The sequence below is a fragment of the Aulostomus chinensis genome, chromosome 8 (genome assembly GCF_037954235.1).
Source record: "Aulostomus chinensis isolate RoL2024-O1b breed Wild chromosome 8, RoL_Achi_v1.0, whole genome shotgun sequence".
Lineage (NCBI taxonomy): Eukaryota > Metazoa > Chordata > Actinopteri > Syngnathiformes > Aulostomidae > Aulostomus > Aulostomus chinensis.
This window is the reverse complement of record NC_141327.1, coordinates 5,903,851-5,927,073: the sequence shown is the minus strand read 5'-3', so window position 1 is coordinate 5,927,073 and position 23,223 is coordinate 5,903,851. Positions and strand designations below refer to the sequence as shown.

Here is a 23,223-nt window from a genome sequence, read left to right as displayed (position 1 = left end):
TGCACACTCCCTCCATATCAGTGCTGTGTGCCAGTGCATAGGCGGTCCCAAGTGGAATCAAGCAATGATGACACACAGTTTGTCAGCTTTTTATACACACACACACACACACACACACACACACACACACACACACACACACACACACACACTGTTTACACACGATATCACCATGGACTATATTATTAGAAGATAAGATGAAGAGAGCACGAAGAAGTCGGCTGAAGGAAAGAAGGAGGAGGTGTTTTATCACTCCTGCACAGTTGTGCTACCTCCCTCTGATGTTGTGTGTGTGTGTGTGTGTGCATGCGCATGTGTACGCGGGCTGAGTCTGAGTACTTTATAATAGGGCAACCTGCTTCCTTTTAAATATCACATCACTTCCTGCATGCACTCAGCAAACATTCTCCCTATGTTCGGTGGTGGGCCTAAAAAGAGGTGTGTGTGTGTGTGTGTGTGTGTGTGTGTGTGTGTGTGTGTGTGTGTGTGTGTGTGTGTGTGTGTGTGTGTGTGTGTGTGTGTGTGTGTATGTGTGTTACAGACTTTCAAAGGGAATCTATCTGAGCTGCACTCACAGCCGGAGCATGCTGGACTGTGCTCATGTTCTGTTTTGGGTCCAGGATTTAGGTTGTGTTTTTTTTTGCCAGCATTTCCAGGATGCTCACATTAAGCCTCAGCCAGCTCCTGTCATTTTAATGAATAAATAATGTGCGGCTGTAAAATTTATCGCCTGATTATAGTTGCGTTTTGGTAGCAACGTGTGCATGACTGCGCTCTTCTGTGGCGAGTGTGTGTTGTCGTGTTTCATCTAAAATCCCCCCCGCTGTAGGATTAGTCTCATAAATTAGTGTCACTTAAAGGAGAAAAAAAATTCCCAGCAATTAAAATGTATCTAGATATCCCCACGGAAGCAGAGAGAAAAGAAAGCTGTCATGGTGATTTTCATGGTAATTTGTGAGATTACAATATGCTAATGCGATAATTACAGTGGGTGCCTGGCATTAATCAGCTTCTGCTGGCAATGTTGGCGTATTTACTGTTAGGATTACTGTCACACAGTTTCTTCAAATTTCTTTCAGAAGACAATGTTCTTTGTTGGGGCTACAGGAATGCACACCACTTTTGTTTGTCTCCGCGAGCGAGCCAACATATTCCTCATTAGAGGGAGAGGAATTATTGTCTCGAAGATTGGCACAGATCCATCTACAAAGGAACAATCTGGCACCCTCTCAGGCTTGCAGGCAAAGAGAAAAGAAATATGCATACGAGAGATACATACGCTCATACATGTTATCACACAGTAATTAAGATTACTCCCTTGTATTTTTAGTGTCATTATTTATTCGTTTGTGCAAGGATTCCATAGAGTTGTACAGCATACATAATGTTTCGCCCTGAGATCTAAGCTTGAGCCACCACAGCCTTTTCCTCCTTGTTCCACTTATTACAGAGTCAGTTAATGAGTTATTGGGCTCATACAGAGCAAAGAGAGCGTGTGTGTGGGTGCGTGTGTGTGTGTGTGTGCGTGTGTGTGTGGGTGGGTTGGTGGGGGGGGGCATTGAAAATTAGATTGAACAATTCTTTACATTTTGCAGTTTCTAATGACAGAATATTTTTTGGCCAACTGTTATCTTTATTTTCCCTGATCTGTTTCCTGCTGTCATTGGATTTCCAAGGAAGTCAGCAGATCATCCTAAGAACTTTTTCTCCTTTGCTCATGGGATGCACAATAATATCGGCATGGCTTCAGTTTTGGCATGGCTTCAGTTTTTGGGCTGTTTTTTTTAATATACTGCCATCCAGCTTAGCCCAAGTCTCCTCTTCTAAGTTTCCTCTTCTTTGCTGTTCCGCAGCTGATTTAGAAACATTGCAGTGAACATTTGATTTTCCATGTTTCTTTTTCAAATTCATAAAGTTTACATGTTTTTTCCACATGTATAAATGTTAATATATTAACTTGTTTTTATTCAGACAATATCGCCATTGCTGGGTTTGTCAGACTGAGTGACCAAGATGTGCTCTTGGTGCAGGGGGCCGGTTTTGGAGTTCCCATTCACTGCTGCTCCTTTAAAATGTATTGCCATGTTGCCACAGTGTGATATTAAGTGCTGTGATATCTGAGCCAGACTGGAGCACATGCATGTGTTTTGTGTGTCATATTGTGGCTGCTGTAGTTACACAGAGTTCTTCCTTTATGCTTAGAACTGAAGCACCTCACACAAGCACAACCCTAGAGTGACAGCTAGTTTGAAATCATGCTCAGGCAGAATCCTGCTTACAAGTAATACCTTCTTGTTTGTCAGGTTCACCAATGATGTTGAATAATCTGAAGTTTAGAGATGACGGTCATTTAGAGTCAGTAATGTTTGATTAGACTCAGGTGTAGAAACATTTCCAGGATGATTGTTCCAAAAATTACAATGTTCCCTTGATTCATCCCTAAAAACCTACTTGAGTTAAACCCATGGTGCTCTCTTCCCATGTGTTTTTACACCTGTTTATTCCTGTTTTGATTACAGATAGTAATCTTTTAAATAAGTATTTTTCAGAGTGGGAAATTATTCAGTCGATAATTTCGCCTGTTTGTTTCAAGCAAAGAACATATGGATGGAATTCATGTTGTTAGACCAAAACTCATCAAAGTATGTGATGATACTCACCTGATTCATAGGTGTCCAGAAATCTGTTGATGATTGCACATTTTTACAGCAGATATTTGGGGGACACTACCAAAAAATCCCCTGGACATACTGACCAGGTCTGTGACGAACTGGCCACGTTTCAAAACACTGACCAACACAGTCCAGCAGACACTAGGTTTGACTAGCTCTGTCTCAGTTCATCCTCTCGGGTAGTGCAGGTTGACCCTGACTTGCATCAGATCCTCAGCCATATCCCGCTGGGAGGCTCAGCATCAGTCTAGCTGCTCTGGTCCAGTATTGCTGCCAGTGGCTTGTTGCTTGCACATGAGCTCTAAAGGTAGGACCTGGAGGGTCTACCAGGGGATCCTCATCAAAACGGCAAATAGTCACCACAGGAAATCAAACACATCATTACTGATTTGACTTTTAAATGAATCCTTTTGATAATTAGAAATAGCTTTCTCATCTTGATTTTTCTGATCATTTTTATCTGATTTCTTCTTCATTTTCAGGTGTTTTTATGGCGAGCATGTATCAACATGCTCCCGTTGTGGTTAATGTTTTTGTTCATAAAATATTGTCGAGCATACTAGCTTGAACAATCACACGTGTTGGTGTAGATTGGTGTTTAGTGGGTTCTGGCACTGATTCCTCACACCTCATCTGGCTGCACGAGCCTGTAACCATGAAAGCGTTTGCTAACACAGAAAAAAGTTTTAGCACTCAGAGATGAAGATGTTCTTCTCCAGCTGTTCAGGAGTCTCTCACTGACAGACATACAGTATATGCACCCTAGCGGTCTTTCCTCATGGTCAGGTTCAACACTGCTGGCTGGTCTCCAGTTATTACTATGCTCTCCCAACAAGCTTGACAATGAATAGCAAGTATTTTGTGCCTGGATGATGATTCTTAGGTACCACCTGTTCTTTCTGAAGTCAGAGAAGGGCTTCTGCAAGAATGTCAGCAGTGTGGTTCAGCAGGTTCAGTCCACCGAGCAGTTGTGTTTATTTGGGATTCCATTCCATTCCATTTTTGAATGTACATTTTGAAGTTATTATGAAGATAAAAGGGGTGATGGAAACTGAAATTTGAAAAACATTTCCCTGAATTTTGCAAAAAAACAAAAACAAAACAGTATTTACAATATTTTATATGACACCACAGGTCCTTTTTTCTCAGGACGGTAGAAGTTGAAGGTGTGGATGCAATCTCATGAGTTTCAGGAGTTGAAGGTGAGATGGTCCAGTATATAAATTGCATTTAAATGTGGCAAAAAGGGCTAAAAAAAATCCAGTTGAAATGATCCTCTATGGTTTGAAACTGTGCAGAGGACAACATAATGCAGCAGAACAATTTGAGAACAGTTACGACTTCTCCAACCAAAGATAATTCATCAAGACATCCTTTTTTTCTGGATGTATGGCTCTTTCTTCTACTGTTTATTATAGCCATTCAGAGTGCTTTGGCGATACAGCGCCGTCCTCTGGCATATCCATAGCTTACTTAAAATTTGTTTGACAATGAAAGGAAACACAATTGGAGAGATCTTAACGTCATTATCATGGTACACCATCTTCAGACAGAATAATGGAGAATTGCTGAGAATGTCACAATAAATTGCGTGTTGGGGAAGTAGAGATGTGTTTTGCGGATATGAAGCAATAATGATAATATAATAAACATCTCTGAATTGTACTAAAAGAAGGCAAGGCTACAGCACATGAAAGAAGCACTCATAACACTCAGCAAGTATAAAGGGAAGCATTGGATTCTCTTCCCCATTAAGATACACGGTTCATTAAGTTCAACTCAGCAATGACAGAAAACAAATTGACTGAAACAAATCAACAGTATAACAAAGCAATAGCCAAATAAATGTCATGAGCTATAATTTGAGTTAAAGTTTTGTTTTTGATACATTTGTGGTATTGACTAAGCAGTCCTCGGCTGTGGAAATAACTTTCTGATTTTGTCTTAAGAATAGACTGAATTGACCACCTGCTGGGGGGTGGGGGGTGGGTGGGGGGTCAGCAAGAGGGAGCGTTTCCTCCCAGGAATCCCATTAGCATTGTGTTCTCAAAATGTGTCAGGCAGCACGCCAACTGTAACATTTTGCCTGGAAGCAAAAGGTAGCAAAAAAAAAAGACTTTTATTGCTCATCACATAGTGCCCATATGTAGCAAAAAAGTTGAACTCCCAGTTTAGCTCAGTTCAAAATGGTTCCTTTTATTAATGTGCTACAGATTATGGCGTTTGTGTGAGAGGTCACAGGGGAAAAACTGCAAAGTTTTGGTGAAATCAGTTGCTGCAGAACAGAAAGTTGAGTAAGTGGTGATCACATGAATAATAGATCTGCATTTGTAGAAAACTGTCGCGGGGTGATGAGATGAAGCCAAATCTGACAGCTTGCAGCACTAATGACAACAGTTTGAACAGGCATGTGTGGGCTGGAAGAGGGTGCTAAAGCCTTCACCTGTTGCCTTTGCTGCACATTTGGACAAGTTAACACTTCTGCTGGGCATTGTCTTCAAGTATCAAGCAAAGAGGCTCTCGTGTATTTGTTGCTCCTTTTTTCATCGCACATGTCTCCACTAGGCTGGAGCTGGGACTCTGACCCTTCAGCTCCTGTGTTATCTAATGTTGAGCTTGACTGACCTTGTCTGCCTCTCTTATCCTTTAACACTGTCTTTGTTTCTCATGTTAAGCTAAATTAAACTAGAGGGGCTGCCAAGGTCAATGTAAGGTAGTTTGAGCGTAATCCTGCTGACAGGACAGATGTAGTACAAACATCCACTTGGGCTCAAGGATGTCCTGGAAACATTTTGGAGGCATAAAACTGCTATTTTGTATTTGTAGTTCTAGATGTGTGTTCATTAAAGCCAAATGTATGGAAATAATCCCACTGTCCTGTTGTGTCTGTGTTCAGGTGGCAGCCATCAATCCCAGCCACCCACTTGCCCAGATGCCACTGCCCCCCTCCATGAAAAACTGCATCCAGCTGGCTGCCTGCGAGGCCAGTGAGCTGCTGCCCATGAACCCAGACCTCCCTGCAGACCTCTTCACCTCCTGCCTCACCACACCCATAAAGATCGCCCTGCGGTGGTAATGCTTCTTCTTTCGCTACTCTTTCTCACCTGCTGTCAGCAACAGTTTCTTCATCTGAATCTTTGAAACGTGTGTTAACTGTCACTTCAGTGCGTTCATATGTTATTTTCAGAGATGGTTCTCTCAGGTGATTTCCCAGTTAAAATCATGTAGATAAGCTGAAGTGTATTCGTTTGATCCTGCAAGAGAGTGTATGTTAATCATCCATTGGTCAGTTCTCTAAGCAGCATGTGGGAGCACTGCTTGGACATTTCTGAGACAATCATGTGTCCTGCGTAGAGAGCAAACAATTCTCAGAGCTCCAGCTCCGTTCATTATTCAGCTAAGATAGTAGATACTCTGCTGTGATGAAAAATGTAAGGCGGCATCACCCACAGGGCAGCGAAGAGAATGATTCCCATAGACGAGGCTGAGCCAGTGGCCTGATGTTAATTCTCCATGATGCAGCAGTCAGAGGTCTGATGGAGCTTCAAGCTGAACCACAGCTAGCTGTGGGTGTGGGTGTGGTGGGGAGGCTTGTGCTGCAAGGCAAAGATCATTGCATCACCTTTTAGCCCACGAAAACACACGCAAGCGCACACACACACTTACAAATTTTTAACATACAGTACACGTATGCCACAGATCCATGTTCTGTTTTGTAGGGTGTGTTGTTTCTGACAAGACAAGCCTTTGTTGTACTTCCAAAAGAGACAGCTGGGGACACGTAGGACTTCAAATTATACTGTACTTTCCAGAATCAACATTTTATGTGGTGAGCAAGAAATCTGTGTCTTTGCTGATTGTTGTTGAACGTGTAAGCAACCAGTTTCTCCAGCATCCACACTCCAGCTGATAGCTGGAAATGCTTGACGCTCTTGGGTCAAACTGGTGTTTGAACAGCATTCTGCTGGTAGAAATCTGTCTTCGCCAGATTCTCTCATAACTTACATGCAGCTGAGTTAAAATATATTCTACTACTACTACAGACTGTATATACATTTATCCGCTAATAAATTTGTCTTCCAGCGTGGGTGGCCTGTCATGGGCAAGACCAGGCAGACACAACAAATTGCCCAGTTGACCCTCCCTACACAGTGTCTGCTGCTTACATTCACAGAGACCCTCACCCCTTTTGCACTCACTGAGGCGGAAGGTTGTCTTGAGTTGTCAAAGCAGGAATGTATTACATTAATAATGACTGCAACAAATAAAGGCAACTTTGAAGTATCAAGCAATGAGGCTACAACTTTTCCGCTACAATAAACTTGTTGACCTTTTGAGGCATTTCAAGTCTATCTGGCACACTGGAAGTGCAATGGGTCTAAGACCCCTTAATTTACTGTAGATGTAGAGTTTCTGTCAGTCATTAACCTTGACCAATACAAGCCTCACAGAAAATTAAACACAGTCATGTCTCAATCCTTAACATAATCAGGAGGCCATTAGAAGCTGCTGTGAAAAATGATTCAGTGTGAGCAGCAGAAGAGATTGATGTAGTACGCACACACACGCACATGCACACAAACACACATGCACACAAACACACACGCGCACATAAACACACACACACACACACACACACACACACACCTCAGTGTGTTTCACAGTGTCTCCGGGGGCTGTACCCGAATGACTGTGGCCTCAAGCATGCAGTACATTTTACTTTGATTTAATTGCAATAGATGGATCACTATAAAGCACACAATATCATTATTTAATTATAATACCCTACATAAAAAACTCCTTCAATTTGTATCAACGTACAAATGTTAACCTTTAACTGGAATCCTGGTAGGTCTGACTAGATCTGGCGTGATCAATCAGCTAAATCAGGAATTTTGCTAATGTCTCTCAATACCTGTAAAGGAGCTGCAGCTTCTGCTAAGACAATACAAGTTTCTTTTCCTCAACCTTTGACTCTTTGAGTCCCTTGTTGGGTCAAAGTGAACCTGTACAAATTTTTGAGTTTAAACTTCCATCCATTATCCACACTGCTCATATTGTGTAGGGTCCGAGGGTGCTGGAGCCAGACCTAGCTGACTGGGAGCGAGGTTGGTGTACTCAGGTACTGCAGGTATCTAGGCAATCACAGGTTGACATTTAGAGAAAAGGACTATTGACATTCACAATTTATAGTCTCTGAATTTAACTTGTGTGTTTTTAGTCTGTGGGATAAAGCCGGAGTAGAGAGAAGACACACTGGCAAGGGTAGAACATGCAAACTCCTCAAAGAATGGCCCAAGCAGAACCTAGAACCTTCTTGCCACACCACTATACCACCCTGCTGTATTGCTCTGTTGCCTTGTGCTGTTGAGTAACACTTCTACCACTGTTTACATCTGAGGGAAGACTGGAGAGTCTCCTTCATTGGACTGTGTTGCACCAGCCGCTTTTATGTAACCCGGCACTGCTGCAGTATCCAGGGCTTCCTAGAAGAGGCCTGGTTTCCTGACAGTTAATGAGACAGAAGTTGGTGGTAAAAATATGTAGGGGACATCCTCAGAGTGCAGGACAAAAGCAAACCTCACCTACTGAGTTTAAAGGCTACTCTTGTAGTGCAATATCTACAAAGGCAGGCAAGGACCTCATCTTCATTGCAGTACACACTCTTATCTTTTACTCGCTCGCGCAATTGTTTGCATTTTAATGACTGAGTTCACCTTGCAGACACTCATTCAGATGAATGATTTAACACATTTTCCCCCAAAAATCTCAAAAAGAGGCTGATAACTTTTCCAAAAGTGTGCAAGTGAGAATGACAAGGTTGGCTTTAGGAGTTGTGCAACGGCTAGCCTAATGCTTCTTTACTGCCATAAAGGTTTAAGAGTTGCGTTCATCTTCCTCTGCTCTAAATCCACATCCCGCCCTGACCTTCAGCATAATGAGGTCTCAGTATTATGCCATTAATATTGATATCCCTCACCAACATACCATTTTGGAGAACACGTTTTTGAAAGCATGCTGGATAATATTAACTCCACTATCCCCTGATAGCTACTGTTATTATCATTAAGTTGGGTCGAGCCTCAATGGTTCACAGTAATGCGTTCATTTGTTGGTAGCTAATAAATCAGGGGAAATTAAATATGAACTATTTGAATTATATTAGAAATAAATTCATCTTAGCTCAGGAGAGTCTAAAAAGTTTATTTTGAAATCATTTCACATGAATGGCAGTTTTATCTTATTGTTAGACCCGTTAAGTTTTACATACACTCTGAAGGCTCACAATATAATACAATTAGTATGAATTAACCGCAAAGAAGAACATCAAAAACAAATACTTTCATTATGAGGAATGCTGTAGACTTCCCTTACCGTCTTTTTACAATTTTTTTAATTTAGCTTCTTGAATCATACAGTAGATCAGAGTGGACCTAACGAGACATTACACATTTGCTAGAACTAAGCTCAAATTTCAACTGATTTTATTTTATTTTTTACACCTTTTAAATATTACACTTTAAACTTGCTTTGTAGTTTTGCATCAAATCAGTGATGTAAGTTTTGATTCAGATGCAGTAGTCATCCTTCTTGGAAATGTTACGACAGATGGTCCACCTTATGAATTTACATTTCCTTCTATTGTTGACATGGACTCATTTCCACACCATCTCCTCCTCTAGTCTGAGCTCTTGACAGCATTGATTTATTGCATTAAATTAAACTGTTGTTCAATATTGAAGCTCAAACCCGAACTACTTGCTGTTTCTCATCTGCCATGGTTGGAATTACATGAAGAAACACAGCAACACAGGAGCCCCACCACGAACATGAAGCGGCTGTGGTGTACACCCCAACACACTACCATACATCAACCTCTGCTTGATTCAGTAGACTCATGTCTGCACTCGTCTGTTAAAGCCAGTAACAGAGGCTCCAAAAGTACACACCAGATTTTTCACACCTGATTCCAAAAAGACTTGGAAATGTTCTACCACAAACTGAGCTAGAGATGTGTATTATTAGACAGCCTGGACCTGGAGTCATGTAGAACCAGCATATACAACTGGAATTTGACTAACCCTAAGGAAAGGTCATTAAAATGAGTGTAAAATAACATTCAAGCTGTTTTTACTATTATACAATGGAGACACAGGTCAGAATTGACACACCGTACACAGGTGTTAAGGAAATTAGAGATTCAGGAGCCCCATCAATAAAATTGGACCATATAAAACATGGATCTGACTCTGAATGGTTCCTGGGCCAGGTGGATGGTTCTGGTGGGTCCATGAAGAGCTTGCCAGTAGTTTATATGAGCAAACTAAACAAAGATGCTATCGTGTAACGCATTGTCAATGACAGATTCTTCCATACGTTTGCTCCATTGTTAAACCTCATTCAACCACAAACCACTTTCCTGTGGTTGTCTCTTGTGGCATCAACTGCCACTGTTCTGAAGACGTTACAGTCCATGTTAAATCTCTAAAGGGGGAGGGTTTATGTACATTACTAATTTCAGACTCTATATACACCTATCATTTACTCATTAAGTGTCTTTGTTCAAGAATAATACTTGGATTGATATAATTCCCACCTGATACAACTCTGCAGGTACTGGCACTGCCACTGCAGAACTGGCTTCTGCATCTCCTAATTTGCCTCATTCCTGCTCTTCCTATGGATTGTTGCAGCCTCTCCCATCATCTTGTTATTTTCTAAATAAAGACATACAGTGCTGCCTCCTCCTTAATTTCACTAAGCCCCAGAGGAAGAAATGAGGAGAAAATGAGGAAAGAATGGGGTGGAGTTCAGCAGTGGGAGGATGGAGGGATTCACTGATGTGCTGGTTTACCTCGGCTTTAAAACTTTAATGAGATGCATTGAGGGACGGATGATGGGGTTTGGAGAGAGAGAGAGAGAAAGAGAAGTGGGGGAGTGCCTGGCAGAGTGAGTGTGTCCATACCTTTCATTGCTCAGCTGAGCAGAAAATCATTACTGATGGAGCGCCATCTTCAAGGGATTTCCCCACTGCTGCGATGGACAGGAAGGGATGGAGGAGGTGAGCGTCTGAAAATGGATAGATAACAGTGGGATGGCAGCAGATTCAGCAGACAGCTGAAAGAGACACAACAGATGAAGGGAAGAAAAACTCTGGGTGGTTATCAGCTGTGCCAGTGGAAGAGCACTGGGATTATCAATGTGGGTTCACCAGAGTGATGCATCGTACCCTTCGCTGTCAGCCCTGGTGTATGAACACTGAACACAGGAGTAGTGGTCATTTGCAAGTTCACCCTCGTTAAGTATCTTTGATTAAAAAAGGAGCATTGGAGTGTTACTTGGATTAGTGTTGATGTCAAACTGTGACGAGGCTTGTGTAAAGACTTATGAGGAGAACACACTTTCGGACAGAACTTACTAATGTCCTTACTAACATAACATGAGACCACTCATGAAGAATTGAAAGATTATTTGAAACCCTGCACCCTCCTCCCATTGCGTGAAAATGAACTGTAAATATCTCTGATATGAACGCTGCCATCTTGCGGTGGTGATATCGTTTGTAGCCATCATTTTCTTCCTCTTCTGTGGGTTCTTTGTAGGCTTTCAACTCCTACTCTCAGCTACACAAACCATTTAAGATTAAACTGTTCAGCTCTTTTGGGACATGGTCATTAGTGCCTATTAATACTTTTTAAAAATGCTCTGATTTTTTCAGTTTCCTTTTTAGTATGGAAGTTAATGAAGAATAATTTTAAATTTTTTGTTTCAATAATCTCATGTGACTGTGTGATATTACTCTCACTCCAGAGGAAAGCAGTAGAAATCAGCCAGACCAAAAAAAGTCTAACAATTTCCTCTGAATCTTAGAGTTTCCAACCTTCATGAAAGAATTGTTTTATGTGTAAATGTAGAAAAATGTGTCCTCTGCCATCCTGTGTTGTCCTCTTTGAGCCTGGCCTCAGGGTCCACTCACCCAAAGGTCCAGTGACTGAGCTCCTTCCTGTCTCTTCAGCATTCACTCAGTGTATTTCAACAGTTTGAAGCTTCACATTGAATTTTCTGCAAGTTATAGTTGCTGTATAGTATATAGTATAGTGTATAGTCGCTGTTTCTCACCAGTTTTTGCAGGGAATGCAGAAAATCCCCATGCAAATTATTCTCATGACAAATTACATTCAGAGTCTGGTGCTAAGCCAAGTAACCAATTAAACCAAACCTATAATAATAGGGAGTAATTTAAATGTCAAAACCATGGTTTAGAAAAACCACCTGACGCGCTTTGTGCGAATCACGCATGACATGTACAATGTGTGGACTTTAGCTTCCTACGTAGCTTGGACAGTTAATGTGTGATGTGATCTCAAGTAGCATCTCATTATCTTCATGTGTGCTGTAAAAGAGGAGATGCATAAATGAGATTTTAATGGAAATGCAAAGGCGAGGGCTCACATGACTGCATTTGATATTCCCTTTATAGAGCAGGATCTCCCCTGACAAACACACACACACACAGACACACACACACACACACACACACACACACACACACACACACACACACACACACACACACACAGCTTTTATTCTGGAGCCTTGACTTTAATGGCTGAAATGTATATTGCTTTTAAAATAATGACACCTCCATCTTCCCCCTCTGGTGTCCTGATGCAGTGTGATCTACTGAGGACACCAACACGATGTGTTAACTGACTCATTTCTTCTGGATGTACCTCAGAAAACCCAACACGTGTTCCCAGCACACACAACATTCTCTCACATCAGTCCTGTTTTAAGGAACAGTTCAAAGATGCTTGTTTTACTGCGCAGTTGTTGACGGCTGCTGACCAATCAGATTATTGGACATCGTGCTCTTATGTTCTTAAATCATGGTCTAATACGGCTGCACAATATTTAAGTTGTAAATTGCATTTAATTGTTATTATTTTGATACTGCAGTAATGGAATGGTCTGTAAAACCATGATCACTCTTACTTGAATCTAATTTTCACTTGTAAATCATGTCAATTTTTTTTCATGGCAATATTCAATCTAGCACACACATTTTTATGATATTGTACCTCGTGCACACTGTAAAATTTAAATGGTTGTATTCAGTTTCAATAAATTTTAATTCATTGTTAAGCCTTAAAAGCTATGAAAATCTTTAGTTTTGATGAGATAGACAGTATAACATCTTACTACCTTGACTTCGAGTTCCAGTTCCTTAACTGTTTCTTTTTTTTAAACCAATTAAATGACAAATTCTTTGAAATCACTGGCTTTTGTTTACACCTCATTTCGTACACGCTGAAAAACATTTCATAATATGAAAAAAACAATTCACCTTAATGGAATCTGCCCTTTCCATCTTATTTCAGCACATTGGCATTTTTCCACTCATGGCAGTTTTACAACATGAAAAATGAGTCACAGTTTGTACATGAACTCCTCAGGTATTGAAATTTGCTATTGAAAGGTGAGTTAATATTCGATGCTTCGCAGCATTAAAAAGTTTTGGTCAGTGCCTTAACATAGACATATAAAAGTTTGTATCAATCCCCAATTCACACATCTATAGAAGTTGTTTATTCACTTTTGTATTTAAGCAGTGTGTCATGAATGTCCACCATACCAACCCTCAACATATGTGGTAATTAATGATCATCAGATGCTCTTAGAAAGAAAGTTTGTAGTTATTATTGTATTTGTTATTTTATCACAATTATCAGGACCCTGGCAACAGCTTAGAATCTCCTGACAATGTGCTATTAACCCTAGGCTTTGTCGCCATAGCAACGGCCGGTAATTTCCCAGACGAGCCCCCCCCCCCGGCTCATAATTAAGTGGGTCATATATGAATACGATTGCATCAGTTTTTGTTGCTTTAACCAAGAAAAATGAATGAGAGCCTGCAGGAGGAGTGACTCTCACTGAGCACTCTCTGTGGTGCTGATCCTGAAGCTGCCAGTGTGCTGAATAAACACAAGCACTACTGATTCCAAACTGGGTTTTTTTCTTATTGTTTATGAAGCGAGCAAGTACAACTTCATTAAAGACAAAAAGTTGCGCGTGCGTGTACACACACACACACACACACACACACACACACACACACACACACACACTCTCTCATCACAGTCCTTGAACACAGTGTTATAATTATACAATTTTAGGATAAATACAATACAATTATCTCTCTCTTTCTCTCTGTCTCTCTCTCCATATACACTACCTGTCAAAAGTTTGGACACACCTTCTTACTTAGTTTTGTCTTTATTTTCACAACTTTGTACATTCTAGATATATACTGAAGACATTAAATATATAACAGATTTGTTTGATGAAGGAGCGTCCGCTACTTGTTCGACCTCGTCTTCCTCAGTTTAGAAATAATCGCTTCGCTTCTTCTTCTTCTTTGTCTCTGGCGTTGCTACAGTGTTCTTCTTCTCCTTGTAATATGTGTGTACAGTAGGCGAGAGGGTCAAAAATCATCAGTGTTAGTGGTGCGCCGCCTCGCATTGACACTGACATTGAGAGAGAGAGAGAGAGATTCAGTTTCCAGGTGTGAATGTCAGGGGGTTCCTGCTGTCAGTGAGACCCCCCCTGAATTTTGAAGATTTCACAGAACCCCCAAAGTGTGATACATGGCATGAATATTGTAGTTGAGATCAGATTAAATTTGAGCTCACCCAGCATAGAGACGTTCACTTGGAACAGGGAGACTGATTGAAGGAGTAATGAGCTGGAGGAGACAGCCTGCTCTGTGGGGACCTGAGGAAACACTGCCCCCTCCACTACCACCACCCCTCTATCAGCCACCCTTAGAGTTGTGTCGTAGTTTCATCAAACAAGATCCACTTCATTTCCCCCCTCAAATTTTAATATTTACATGCCCGCTCCGGCCTTCTCCTCTTAGCATGCGCACACACACACACACACACACACACACACACACTCTCTCTCTCTCTCTCTCTCTCCCTCTCTCTCTCGCTCTCCTCTTCACTGAACCAATTAAAGTTCTGCTCCTATGCTCTCTGCTCATAATAATCCCTCATTTCCTCTTCACTTCCGCCCTCCAGCTCTCCTCTACTGTCTGGCTTGTCTTCAGTGTGGGAATATGGATTTCACCCGTCAGATATGCTACTGTATTCCTAAATTCACTGACAATACAAACCACACTGTCAAAGCAGACGGGGCTGAGCTCCAGCATATTCTGTCAACTCATTTCTACTTTCCGTTTCCCTGTATTGGTTCCCTCTCAGTTTATAACTTCTCCGTGTGTTTTGAGACATTCAGAATTAGCCTTTTACTGTTACAGCCCTTTTCTTAAAACATCAAATAAATATCCTGATAGATGGGCCAACACTGAGTCAACATATATATGTGGAAATATATCAAGGGGGAATTACATCATCAGGTCCAGATTCAGTAGAATCCTTCCAAATTGGTCACATGACCCACTTGATGGAGGGAGGTGAGACTAATTAGCAAATTTTAATAAAGCCCACTAACCAACGATGCGATCTGGGTAATCGTCCCCCTTTATAGCATGTTAGCTCTGCTTAGCTCAAAGCTCCAACAGTAGCATCATGGCTGAACACTTACAGCTTGTCTGACGGATGAATATATTTGGCATGATATCCAGTCTGCTCCAGCAAATTCAACAGTCAAAGATCTCATTCTTTCAAGGTTGAGAGAGCAGATACGCTTGTCGGGCCAATCGAAACTCTACTTCAGTGTGTTGCAGAAGTCGATATTCATGTGTGTCTCACCACCAGATTGCATTCAGTGTTGAACAGTTTGTGATCTCACTGATCTTGCATCAGAAATGGGACTTGTTTAGTGGACTGAAATGTAACACAGCCATGCTGTTAGTCTTTTTGTTTTCAACAGCAACAATCTAGAGTTTCAAATCCTTAAGGGAAGGGGGGTGGTCTTATCTGAACATTCATACCGTTTGGCGCTAGAGACATTATGTGTCTTTATGACACATCTTTTACAACAGACTGTACAATCAGATGGTCAAAAGTAAAATTAAAGGAGTTCCACAGATGTTCCTTTGTACAGAGAAAGAAGTGAGATTACGATGATGTACAGTGGTCATGGTGAGAAATTAAATGAAAGACTGAAATAGTTTAATGTACCACTACTCATTTTTTGTGTTTTGATAATTAGAACCAATCTTGTGTAATCGTGATCAGTAATGATGATGACCCTCAGTAAACTATCTGTCCTCAATATCAGTCTTCATCATGCCTCTGTCGCTGGTTGAGAGGTTAGGGACTGCTGCAGAGGACTGTTGCTGTCTCAGCCAGCAAGTACATTTATCCTACATGAATTTACAGTCTTTAAGATTGGTAGAAACTGTTGAGCTGCATGCAGAATACATCATCATCATTCATCTTAGCTCGTTCATTGCAACGGACACAGCTTGTTGAACAGGTCTGAATTAATGCTGATTTGCTTTTATTGCAGACACGGAGAGGAGCGCTGAGTTGAGTAAAACTTTATGTCCCTCTTTACTTGTATCACTGGATCTATCATACCTACCGCCTGCTGAAACTCTGATAGAAGGAGTGTAAATTCCACCACAGCATAGATTTTAAAAGTTTTAAATAATTGATTAGTACATTTTCACATTAATCATTCTCTAAAGGACTGTGGTGGATCTTGGAATCAGTTTTATTTTTCTCACCTCTACTAATCAGCTGCAAATGCCACTGAGTTTTAGGCCAGACTGCACTAGCAACAAAATTTACAGTATAAATGCATAATAATGATTGACTGCAGAGTGTGTGTAATTTTATTTAATACATGGAGTCTGCCACCTTGAAGGAGAAATGCCTTCTACTCAGCCTGTGGCCAGAAACTAGTTTTGTCTGTTTTCTACACTTGGACATGTGGAATATCTGCATGGAACCCTTCAGATATACAACAGTTGTAGCAAAAGCCTGTTAATTCAGCAAACTCAAAGCCTGTTGGCTTGTTTTAGCTTGCACATTTTCCACAGCCTAGCTAATTTTTTTAAACATACTCAGGGCAAAGACCAGACCTAGAGCAATCGGAGAGCAGAGCCGCGAAAACACATCAGACATCACAGAGGTTTCTTCAGGAAATGAGTGGACCTCCAAGTGTATTATGAACAGCATTATAGCACTCCTTCCAGTAACCCCTCAGCTTTCACTCAAATCAGAATAAAAAATAAAAAAAATCAGAATCAGGCTCCAAGTATTGCAGGCTCCAGTTTTAGCTTGTGGAACTTTCCAACCTCAGATGAGCTTTTATCTTGGAGGAATTCTGAGTTCTGTGTATCTGTATCTATGCCTGATTCCCCTGTTGAGTTCATCACAGGGATAGATACCCACATTATACGTAATTTCACATCACCTCTTACAGTAGTATCACACGCTCAACGACACACTTTCCATTGAAATTATTTACTTTTGCCCCCTGTTTCTCATTGCTAAGCAGTAAACATATTCTCTTGCTCTGTTGCCTTCATAGTTTCGATATTGGAGAAATAAACAAGCTGGAGGGGAGCAGAGTTGTTAAGGTTCATGTTCATACACTCACTGAATCACTTTCCTCTGATCACACTGCGTGATCCGAATGTTAGATTGTCTTTTTGATCATCTGAAAGCACGCAAGACAGCTTGCTCACTGGAGGCTTGTGAAGCGAAATAACTCTCCATACTGGCGTGACCAAATATTAGAAGTCCTCTCCTCCCCTCCCTCCTCTCTCCCCTCTCCTCTCTCCCCTCTGTTTACTTTAGCCCATCTTCTCTTTTCCTGCCAGACTCCATTTTTAGTTAATCAACTCTGTTTATATGTGGGGATTCTTGGTTTCCCCTTTGCAGCAAACGCATAAAAAAAAAATCATAAACAAAATATTTCATCTGCAGTTCAAATAAAATTCAGAAGTAAATAAGGAACGTTCTTTGTCTTGAATTGGGGAAAAGCAATGACGTAGCTGAAAGTGCAAAGTGATGGCACATGCGATGCAGGGTTTGCAAATTATGACTTGAGGTGAATATGTTACACAACATTAAAGACCTTAGAACAAGTTTTCCTGGTATCACCCCCTCATTGTTTTTCCTTCAGTGTCAGTTAGGGATCTCACTATTCTGTAAAGAGACAATAAGCCACATGGTGTCATATGGGATCTCATTATTCTCCAGCAGCTGGAAGAACCTTTGAGTTCCAGTGCCATACCTCACATCACAGTCGGGGTGAACCAACGCATGCTTGGCTTTTATCCTTTTGGAATTCAAATGAGCTCCCAGGCATGATGGCAGCCCAGCGCTGTAGTAGAGAAGACAGAATGCTCGATAACCATGAAGACGAACGAAAGTGGAAAATACACAAAAGAGAGAACTGCAGATGTGAACTTGTGACTTTTAAGGGCTGGCTGTATATTGGAATCGGACCTCCAGCAAGTAAGATGCCTCTCACAGATGGCACTGGTCAATGTTTATCTTCTGATGTTAAAGAAACATACTAAATTCATGGGAAAATATATGCTGTCTATCTTCCTCAGAGCCAAGCCTTTTCCTTCCTAGATTGCTAGATTTTTTGGTTAGCCTAGCTCAGTAACCCATCAAACATGATGTTTCCACCCTTACCAGCATTTTGGTCATTTCAGATTTGAAGGCCTCAAGTTTAAGCAGTGGAGAACTCTCCATCCGCTGAGTAGCATAACACTCATACTCTACATTTTTCTCTATCTTGTAGTCAGTTGGGGGCTCTCTTAGCGGCTTAGACATCTTGAATTTCTTACACTGGTCACATGTGTCACATTGGAAACTGTTTGTGCATTGGACCAACAATCCATGCCTCAGGGGAGAGCCATACAGCATTCGACATACAATACCACAAAAGGGGTATCTATACGCATCCCACGGCATTCCCAGAGGCAGATGTTCCTGGGCTGTGAAACTCCCTTCCGCACACTTACGTCTCTGTTCCTTGGCACACTCCGCATTAGTCTGCGTCTCAGGTACAACTGTAGGCAAACCTGTGGGTTGCATGTGCACACACTATACACTCATCAGACATCATTTCTTTTACCGTATACAGGGCCCATTTGTACCACTCATTGTGACTGGCTGTTTCTCAAGGAGCATCAAATGCTGGTCTCACACTTTCCTGTTAGGGTTTGAACGCTGCGGCTTAATACACATCTGTAATATCATACAACACGTCATCATAATAATCATACTCTGACTCACTGTCGCTAAGGCTGTGTAGGGCACCTTTACCTTCGTAGTTCTCCCCCTTTGTTAATCTGGATAAATTCTAGGACATATCTCCCAGGTTTATCACTACTCAGCATGGCTGATGTTCCACTCTTAGCCCCTCTGGGATGTCCACTAACCCTGTCCACGTCCACATGGTGTGTAGATCTCTCTTGGCTTGCTGGTTAACCTGTATCTGGCTAAACAGTTTAGTGTCATGATGAATTTTGTCTGAAAAAGCTGGCATGGTTTTCAACACAGTGTGAATGGGTAGTTTTGTCGTTGCATCATGCTTAACCCGAGCGTGGATGAGTGTTGTCCTCTGGAGCAGCTGTGACCTCAGAAGACGCCTCGGTGTCCTCGTCTCCGGAGTCTGGTTTGGAGCAGTTCTTCTCATCTCCAGATTTCCTAGTGGTTGCAACACTAGGATGCACATTACCTGGACTGCTGTCGGGGTCGAAGGAAGCACGACGTGGTATCATCTGAGTCATTGCACCAAACTCCAGGCAGAGAAAAAGGGCAGTACAAACTGAAAGATCATGAAGAGAATCATGTGGTTGTGCGTGACAGTAATGTGCATCCTAGTGTTGCAACCACTAGGAAATCTGGAGATGACAAGAACTGCTCCAAACCAGACTCCGGAGACAAGGACACCGAGGCGTCTGCTGAGGTCACAGCTGCTCCAGAGGACAACACTCATCCACGCTCGGGTTAAGCATGATGCAACGACAAAACTACCCATTCACACTGTGTTGAAACCCATGCCAGCATTTTCAGAGAGTGGGTGGGAAGTGTTAGCATACCTTCATCAGAGGTCATTACAAGGGACAATTAAGGTTATGCTTAATATTTTTTATTAAATAATTATTTTTGAAATCATGAGATATAATTTCAGAATCAAACTCATGGCTGAAAATATTTCACTGACTTGGTGCAATGATTTTGATGCAGCACCTGAAAACCTAGCCTACAAAACAAAACCTTACTACTGCTGCTACTTCAAGAGAAAAACCAAGATGCTGATTTTAACCAAATACACAGAGGGGAACTACACATTAAGAAAACTGATTGGGCAAGATGCTACACAGCTCACCCACTACCATTCATTGTGCTAAGCTAACTAGCAATAGTCTCAGCTTTCTAATGCTTCTCAGAGGAGAGAAGGGTATCTCTCTTGTCTAGCTCTGGAGAGGATGTACAGTAAGAGTATTTCACAACTTTAAAGGTTTTATGATTGATTCTTCATTCTCATTTCCTTGATAAACCTATTTAAAAAGATTCTGGGGGATATAAACACAAAGATGGTTTCATAAGTTTTGAAAGTGTGATCTGAGGGGTTGGACATATCTGCAGCAGACTAAATTATATTCAAAATGGCACACATTTCACCAGCAATTTGTAAGTAATTCAATGAAATTTAAGAAATTGTTAGAAACTGGCTACAAATGGTTTTGATTAACAGTTTGTGTTAAATCTTTTGGATATTCATGTTACTAAGTTCCTGCAGTATATATAGAGCCAGCTTTTGTGCTAGTACCAACTTTTATCAGACCAAAGTATAGAACATGTTAAATTTTTTTGGTTGTCAAGTACTAGTAATGTAAAAATGTGAAATTGTACTGATCAGCAAAATTGAGAAGAATAATTGCATCATTGTGGATTTTAAGTTGACTAACTCCCCCTGACTGTAACTCAGCCAAAATACACCTATCAATGTGCTCAGCGGTTGTAATCTTTGAAGCTCCGGTTTGTCATCAGAGCATTGATTGTCTCTTGTAGGTCATAAACTCAGGCCAAATGCTTTTATTGCCTTGTCTACTTTCTGAGCACCTCTCTTCCTCCCTTTTTACACTTACCCGCAGTCTTTTCTCTCTGTTGTTGTTGTTTTTTTTTAGGTTTTGTATGCAGAAGAGTGCCAAGTTGGTGCCAGGGGTGACGTTAGACCTCATCGAAAAGTAAGTGTCACTAAAACAATAATCTGTACTCCAACTCTCCTATCCCATGTGTCTCTGTCTCTCAGGAGAGATGAGTCTAGTGGGATCATTACCCTGTTTTCTCTTCCTGTCTCTTTCTCTGTCTCTCTCTTTCTCTCCTCCTCATCAGCCCTCACTTTTGTAGTGATCCACCATTCAGGTATAATTCTGCCTTTGTTTCCCAGCTCACAGCCCAAATGGCTGTATTTTTGGCAGATTTAAAGCTCCATATTTCTTCGGTAAACCTCCAGTGCCAACCAACTCATTGCAAGACATGTGTTGCTCTTAGGCACACACTCATATATTTTGGAGTTCAATCTGGGTGGATGTCACATCCAAAATTTGATTGGACCATTGGGTGTAGCTTGGTTTTCCACCCTCATGTGCAGGGGAGAGAACATGACATGCAAAAAAGCTAACCCTGAAGGCAACTGCTGTCCTATCTTTACATGGTCCTGAGGAGGACACCGAACCACAGGTTGTGTTCACGTGTTCACTGTTTTGTCTGTTTTTAGCTCTGAACTGCAGTGAGAGAATTTCTCTCAGTATAAATACAAGCAGCGGGTACACATTGTACAGCATTAGAGACTTTGCTGAAGTTTTGTGTCAGGCCATGGTGACTAAAAAAAAACAGTAAGAGATTAGCGTAGTTAGTAGATAATATGAGATGTGGTGGAATTAAGCGTTTACCATTCAGAGACTTCTTGAAAAAGTCGTTGCTGCAAGAGGTTGAGGTTGTGCATTGTCGTTTTCTGGGTCAGATTCCGGGTCCAAGACGTATGGTTGTATCACTGAAGTTGCCATTTTTTAAATGCTAAAATTGTAACCAAGCCGGTTACCAGTTGAGACAACTTTCTTGCATGTGAGAGGAGGCATGTTGCGATGCAGCGGGGGGAGCAGGCCCCTTGATACATTGACCAATCTCAGCACAGAGGGCGATTGGGGCGGAGAAGGTGTAAGTGTGTGTGTGTGTGTGTGTGTGTGTGTGGGTGGGGGGGTGCGGGGTGCTGAATCCAAGGGTTTCAGAAGGAAGCAGGAAAGAGGCAGAATAGAGGAGTACATAGACTGCGATACACGATTATTATGAAGGTTTTTTTTGATTGAATGTTTCAATAGTGCCCACTGGGTTCCAACACCGTATTAAAAGCGCCTGAAATGAGCATAATAGGGCCTCTTTAAATGAGACACAAACTGTTCCTCATTTGACAGGTTTATTGGACACTTTCAGTTGAAGTTTACTGTCAAACTAAACACACGTAAAACAAAGAATAATTTAACATCGATCCATCCATTTTCTATACTGCTTATCTGTCAAGGGTTGCGGGTGGACTGGAGCCTATCCCAGCTGACATTGGGCAGGTACACCCTGGATTGGTCGCCGGTCCATTGCTGGGCCATCAGCTTAATGCTAACACATAATGGAAAACGCCATAGACCATCTTGCATTAGCATCGCTACCGCAGTCGTTTTAACTTGGTAAACAAACAGCTATATTCAACACAAACAATGCAGCAGCACCCAAAATAGAACATATACTTACAATCATATTTTCTCTGTAATTCTTTAGAAAGATGAAACTTTTGAGAGCTCCGCTGTTGCCTGCCTTCTTCTTCTTTTAACATCAAACACTGAACCTCTAATGTACTATGGTGACCTTCAGGCAAAATTGTGCATACTAAAAGGAGTAGCAAAATTCCCGCCTGGTATAATACTACTACACACTGTCGTTTGGGAAAAGTAGGAGAGATAGGTCGCACATACACTTTAAGAGTACCTTGGGTGACCATTTTAACTTCAGTCTGGCATACCTTATTTTCTTTGCTTGGTACAGTCTTGACAACAAGTCAAGAGTTTAGTAGAACAGCATCTTCTACTTGCAGATTGCACCTGTCAGCATGCCATTTATTCCTGGTTTAAAGAGTTGTCCAGTACTCTTATCTCCACCTCCTCCAGAAAGCATCAGAAAGGCTTTGTACTCTTCCAGTTCTTGATAGAAGGATCTTTTAAGTCAAAGTCCCCTTCAGGAGCAGACAGGGCATCTGCCTTTTGTGTCAACAACATTGTTGGAGTGACAGCTGCAGGAGTATCAAGGTGACAAGATATTGGAACCAACAGCCTTGAGTTCATGATGATGGTGACTTCTGCCATCAAAGTTGTGCTCATGTGTCAGCTTGGATGTGCTTTTTTTGAGAAGCTGTTGTCCACGGCTGGCCGTGGCACTGATTCAGGTGGAGGGACTGTGGTGTGGATATGATCAGTTTGCAGATCATCGCTTAATCCTGCATGTTGCTGCACATACTCTTGAATGCAGTGGGTTGGATTCATAGATGGCATCTCGAC

The 23,223-nt window shown here is 41.5% G+C and overlaps 1 protein-coding gene across 3 annotated transcripts in view; it reads left to right on the top strand.

Moving 5' to 3' along the window:
- The window catches only part of rptor (regulatory associated protein of MTOR, complex 1), a 197,484-nt gene that overhangs the window by 74,780 nt on the left and 99,481 nt on the right, over positions 1-23,223 (top strand). For all 3 annotated transcript variants that reach the window (XM_086210614.1, XM_086210613.1, XM_086210612.1), the window contains exons 7-8: positions 5,569-5,744; positions 20,806-20,865. In XM_086210614.1, coding sequence (XP_086066740.1) covers positions 5,569-5,744; positions 20,806-20,865 — 236 coding nt within the window. The remainder of the gene's footprint in view (positions 1-5,568; positions 5,745-20,805; positions 20,866-23,223) is intronic.